Source organism: Octopus bimaculoides, chromosome 23 (assembly GCF_001194135.2).
Source record: "Octopus bimaculoides isolate UCB-OBI-ISO-001 chromosome 23, ASM119413v2, whole genome shotgun sequence".
NCBI lineage: Eukaryota > Metazoa > Mollusca > Cephalopoda > Octopoda > Octopodidae > Octopus > Octopus bimaculoides.
Genome location: NC_069003.1, coordinates 28,283,457 through 28,290,412, shown reverse-complemented (window position 1 = coordinate 28,290,412; position 6,956 = coordinate 28,283,457). Strand labels below are relative to the sequence as shown.

The window sequence follows — 6,956 nt, the reverse complement described above, 5'->3', positions numbered from 1 at the left end:
ATATATAACACATACACATTCATATATACTTGATTGTAAAGCACCCACAATGCCATACATATAGTCATATTATTTCAATGATTATATAATCTATAAATAAACAATAAACCAATGTTTATCTTGAAGCAAGTTTTTAAGACTACCTTTCAAAGCTTAAGAAATATCAAAATAGAACAGCTTAAATAAATTATCTAATTTTTAAATGCTTTTACATAGTTACATTGCCCTCATGTCTCAGTACAATGATATAAAGAATTTTTTCTCAATGCGCCTTTGCTGCCAACTTAACCAAAACAAATGCCATTTAATTGCTGCTGCCGCTGATGCTGCCGCTGATGCTGATGCTGCCGCTGATGCTGCCGCTGATGCTACCGCTGATGCTACCGCTGTCGCTACCGCTGCCACTACCGCTGCTGCTGCCGCTATCGCTGCTGCTGCGATCCAAGATATCAAATATAGGAACTGCGGCATTTCCTTTGCCAGCTGTGTACTCACATGCCATAATTTGCTCAGTTAGTTGCGGCTCCACCTCATGTAAACGTTCAATGGCCACAATTCCAAAATAGTTTACATTCGCTGGCTCTGTGACTATTCTGGCCATTTCACCAAATGTGCCTATTCCAATGCCAACACCAAAGATATAAGCGATACTCTTCAAATCCACAGCAGCACTATGAATCTCGTTTGAATCAAATGAAGATGTGCCATCTGTGATTACAACCACTGCATTTGGTACATCAGGCCTTTGATCATTACTTGAAGACAACATTATTTGTTTGGCTACTTTCAGACCTCGAGCTAGATTAGCTTCATCTGATCGGTAGCTTGAAGGGATGGCATCAATAGCTCCAATCAGGTCAACCTTGGTCTTGTATTGTGGCAAATTGAAAAGTATATTTGGGTTACTGTCGTAGAACGCTATTCCCACACGAACATCACCTGAATCAATATCAGAATCCCGCAGTAGATTTTTCAAAAATGTTTTAACTAGCTCAAATGACCTGTCACTGATTTGAGTGGAGGTATGAATGAGGAATACAAGATCCAATTTTCTACTATCTGCAAAAATAAGAACGTTTAAGTAAAGATATTAAGAACAAGTTTTATCTTTTTTCTTTCTTGAACAAAACTTATCTGAATACCTTAAAAACTGATTTATTATTATTAATTTAATATAAAAGAATAAATTAAATGATTATACAAAAGTACTGAGGAACAGCATATAAGTAAATTTGTGTAAGTGTGATTTCAAAATTTAGCTTTTCAAGCCTGTAAAAACTGTAGTTTACAATAAAATTTATCTAAGTCAAAATGAAATTTTGTAAAACACCATACCTGTTTTATATTTCTTTTGATTACTGTTTAAAATCCAATTTAATTTAAAAAAAGGCTTTAAAAGTAAAAACCATCACATCAAAATAAAATATTTCAGTGAAAGCTTTTTGTGGAGGAGAATCAAATTAATACTATGTCATTCTATTATAAAAACCACAACAAAATTAGCCTAATTTTTCATAATAAAAGAGTTAGATAATGGTTATATAACATTCAAAACTGTTCATTTTGTCTTATCTAAAACCTATCTCTAAATGAACTCAAAATGATAGAAAGTTAATGGTTGATCTTTATTTTGCTAGATGTAAAACAGGTGTTATGAAGCCTAATTGACTGGAGAACAAGTTACCATATCTTGTTTTAGACCAACTTATTAACAAGTTATATGATTCATGAAAGCAGAAGATGTTAAGTTCTATTCAAATTATTTTTCATGTAAGTTGTAGGAAATGGATACAACAAACCATGAAATGATGCATTTTATTAAAACATCAAGTCAAATATACATGATGCATCAGAATCTAGTAAAAATATTAAAATTTTTTCAGATAAATTTTCAATTTAATAATGTTTATCAAAAAAAATTTTTTTAATTTATAGTCTATGCTTTGTATAAATCTTTGAAACTTAATATCTGAACCCTAAACTTAGCAGTTATTAAATTTGATAAGTAAAATATATACAACTGAATGCTGATACATGTTGTTTCTGGTATGATACAGTAACTTCACTGTTGCAATCAGTATACTCAGTTTATTGCTAACTCAAGTTTGACATTGGAATTTCATTTTACCTTGATGTAGTAAGAAATTATCAATGAAGAAATTGGCCTAAAGTAAACCCAGTCTATAATAAAGATTTTTCTAGAATCCAATGCAAAACTCTAAGAGCTCTAACTTGAAACTTAATAAAAAAACTGTTCATTTTTTAAGAAATTATCCTTAATTTAACTTTAATGAATTTCATTCATGCTTTGACAATTACAGACATATATTTTAGTTCTTCAAACAAATTTTTACTATACTTTCTCTATTGTGTAGGATCAACTTTTACATCAAGGTCCTACATGTAGATTATGAAATTCATGTTATACATAATCTTTGCAAACATTTTCCTTGTTGTTTTAGCATAAATTTCTAATTCTATTTGATTCCTTCAAAATTCATACTTGAGGCTACCTTTAAATGGCAATAAACATTAAATACTTAAATATACGTTTTTGTGTCTACATTTGGATATATTTGTATAGATATGTGAGCTGATATTTTTTTATCTTCCTTCCACTAAACGTTGATCAGAGGATTTCAAAATCAATTTCAGGAATCATGTATGGAAGAATTCATTTGACATTGATAATTTGTGATCTAGAAAACTATTCTAAAGAATTTTAAATTATGTAAGAGAAATTGCATTTGTAATTTTACTAGTTCCAGCCTCTTGGCCAGGCTGGGGAAGTGAAAATTTAAGCAACAATAGTTATCTCAATTTTACTTTTTGTTAAACTGTAACACAGAGACAATCATACACATCACAAAAACAAAACAGAAATGAACATACAAAATGAAAGTAATTTCTGGCTTTCATTTAGTAATTTAAGTCACAGAAGCAAATTATTGAAAGTCCTTAAAATGGTCATGCAATATATTTTTGAATGTAAACATGCTTAAAAATCTAAAATCATTTTAATGTACTTTTATTTGAATTATTGCTATTTCTAAAACTTTTTAACACATAAATACTAAAATATTGATTTCTGACAAGACCGCATAGCTTTAATTTAAGGGGAGGCAATATTCAATTAGACTTAACTAAATACTGTAAGGTATTTTTCCTAACCTAAACAAATCTATTAATACTGCCTTCATAATATTCTAAAGCACCACCATACAAGTTTATTATGAATTATACTTTTTGAAGAACAAATTTAACTAACACCCAAAATTAAGATACAGTTAAATGCATATATATATATATATATATATATATATAACCTTATAATAAAAAATCACAAATCTTATAAAAACAGCTACCCAGGGTTTCCTGGTCAAAATAATAATTTATTCTGCCATTTATCAAGCTGAAAACAAGACCATTTGTCAGTTGTCTTTTTTATTATTTCAGCCAGGAAACCCTGGGTAACTGTTTTTACAAGATTTGTAGTTTTTTATAATAAGATCATCTTTACTCTCTTAGCTGATCAAGTGTTTTTCTATTTCTTGAAGCCTTACTACATAATATATATATACAAACATACTTATAAATGAATGAGAAATCTATCTAGAATAGAACTTTAAACTGTCTTTATATTACGTTACAATGAATCATTTCTATTTTATGTACTACAGGTTGACAGAGATAGTTAATACTTGTCCCAATGTCTATTTTGTATGTTCTGATTTCAAAAAAAATAAAGGAAAATATATTTACTCTGAGCCAAACTGACAATTTCAAAAAAGACAAAATGAAAAACTAGAAAAAACATGGTACTCCAAAGAATGAGAATGTGACAAGGAAATGCAAGAGCCCTGGTATCACTGATAGAGGAGTAGTAATAATATATAAAGAATGCGCACTAAAAGGCTTTTAATCATTATGCTTTCATAGTGTTTGATCTACTTCTCAAGTAAAAGATTATGTCAAAGGAATCAGAAACACTAGATAGTATTTCATATCAACCATTGTCATAGACTATGCATTTGTATCTAATTCATTCAACTCTTAACGACCAACTCAGATATAACAAATTCTCTGCTCTAAACACTGCAGATTACTGATTATTCATTTTGTGGTGTTGGATTAAATTTTTTCTGTTGGCAAGACCTACAGTGACAGGGATTCCTATCCACAGAGGTAAACTAGTGAATGCTTTTCAAGTTGATTGAAGCTCTTGTACATTATGTGATTATATCCAAAATTTTCAAATTAGACTTAAGCAGAAGTCTTCCTGATTATCCCTAATAGTTTCCCAATTTATGTTTATGATTCACAAGAAATGACAGAATTCATGACTCATTACTCAAAAGCCATCTTCATACTAATTTCTTTGCACAGAAAGCTTTTTCAAATAGAGTAATAGATAAATTTTAAGAAAATGCTAGGATAAATTCTTCTTACAAGCTTGATTTAATTGAAAGATAAATATAAAGGTAGTTTTAATTTTTGTACAAAAAAACTTGATTTAGTTTCTTTTACCCCCATTTCATTAAAATCAAATAAGTTCATGAAAGCATCAGAAATGTCATCTAGTTATTTAACGAGCAGTTACAAAGCAGTTATAAATTTTAGTGTGATATAAAAAGTAAAGAAGAAAATGTAAGAAGTTTAGCTTGGAGTGATTACATCTGACATAATATAATCAAATGACATGACATAAATAAGAACAAAGAATTTACGAGAACAAATACACCGAAAATAACATTTAAATTGACATTAAATTTTTAACATATGTACAAATGAATAAATGTGTTACATGCTTCAGCAGTTAAATTTTTGCATCCTCTTAGAAATAAATAGTAGAGAAAGCACATTAATTAAGGAAAATAAGTTGATATCATATCATATCAAGGAATATATTTAGCAAAATCAAAATTATCTTGCCTGCTAAAACCAAAACAGTATTAGGTAAAAAAAAAAAATATGGGGGTAGGGGATAATAAATTAGTAACGTACAATGCAATAATAACCAAGTGAAGATATGAATTTAAATCAACTCATTTAATTTTTCATAATTCATCAAAGTTAAATATCCTTTAACCAAAATTATTTATGGAAAATAGATACAAATCTTAGGGAGCAATATACTGCAATTATAATGTATGTATATTTATACACATATACATATAATTAATGTACACAATTTGTATATATATAATGGGTCCTAGGTAAATTCCACCGCAGTAAATTCCACCATAGGTAAATTTCATCATAGGTAAATTTCACCACGGTTCCACCATGGTAAATTCCACCCATTAATAATCACCATGGTCAGTTTCTCTAGACCATGGGTCAATACCTATGTTATTTAATCTATCTCTCAAGTCTTAAGAAGAGAGAGAGAGAGAGAGAGAGAGAGAGAGAGAGAGAATCTGAAGGTGAGATAGAAAATAATCTTTATAATCTACTTGAATTGAGATGGGATCACCTTAATGTACTATCGAGCAAGAATCTATGAAAAAGACTCATCACAAAACTTCAAACATAATATAATTTGGGATAAAGAAAGAAAAGTTTAAATTTTAGCACACATTTTATTATAACAATAGGATAAAAAATAACAGCGAGTACATTGTGAAGTAGGATAAGAAAGTTTAATTTATTTAAAGAAAAATTTCTTAAGACAAATTGTGTGCAATACTTCTTAAAAATTGTAGAGGGTTTTCATTTTGATATTACTGAACTAGCTTCAGTCATGCATCAATAATCTGATAGGTCTTTTTTTGTGTTGCTGAGTCTCCACGTTGAACGTGCGCAATTTTTGTCTGGCTTAATCCTTCCTCAGATTTAAGGGCAGTGCATAGTTTCCACAAATTTGGATGTGTGGATGTTAGTGACGAGTACAAAGCATTGTGGAACCCTTCTAAATAATGATTTGATGATGATGATAATAATAATAATAATAATAATTTCACCTATGGTGATATTTACCATGGTGGAATATACCATGGTGGAATTTACCTGGTGGAATTTTCTATGGTGGAATTTACCGCGGTGGAATTTACCGGTGACCATATAATGTACATAATTTAAGTATGAATATATACATATATAATATTATATAATGTATATATATATATATGGATATAAACTATGTATGTTATAGTGTATCTATAGATGTCTGTATTTATAATATATAAACATATATACATATATTTATATGCATAATATTCATATTTATATATGTAGGTAAATATAAGTACTTTATTTTCTGTGTGAGTGTGTGTGTATATATATATGTGTGTATATATATGTATATATATATGTGTGTGTATATATATGTATATATATATGTGTGTGTATATATATGTATATATATATGTATGTATATATATATGTATATATATGTGTGTATATATATGTGTGTATATATATATATATATATATGTATATATGTATGCATATATATATGTGTGTATGTATATATGTGTATATATATGTGTGTGTGTGTGTATGTATATATGTATATATATATGTAGAGAGAGTCAGCTTAGATGAGATGCAGTTTGGGTTCATGCCAGGGAAAAGCACCACTGAAGCTATATTTCTGGTAAGACAGCTGCAGGAGAAATACCTAGCCAAAGATAAACCTCTGTACCTGGCTTTCGTTGACATGGAGAAAGCCTTTGACAGGGTCCCCTGATCCCTTATCTGGTGGTCAATGAGGAAACTAGGGATAGATGAATGGTTAGTGAGAGTTGTGCAAGCCATGTACAAGGACGCTGTCAGTAAGGTAAGGGTTGGCAACGAGTACAGTGAAGAATTCCAGGTAGAGGTAGGGGTCCACCAAGGTTCGGTCCTCAGCCCCCTCCTATTTATCACAGTCCTCCAGGCAATAACAGAGGAATTCAAGACAGGATGCTTCTGGGAGCTCCTCTATGCTGATGACCTTGCTCTAATTGCTGAGT

At 29.9% G+C, this 6,956-nt stretch overlaps 1 protein-coding gene across 2 annotated transcripts in view; it reads right to left on the bottom strand.

Moving 5' to 3' along the window:
* Positions 1–6,956, bottom strand: part of LOC106883207 (collagen alpha-3(VI) chain) — a 30,696-nt gene that overhangs the window by 11,940 nt on the left and 11,800 nt on the right. For both annotated transcript variants that reach the window (XM_052975972.1, XM_052975973.1), the window contains one exon: positions 496–1,059. In XM_052975972.1, the coding sequence (XP_052831932.1) occupies positions 496–1,059 (564 nt within the window). The remainder of the gene's footprint in view (positions 1–495; positions 1,060–6,956) is intronic.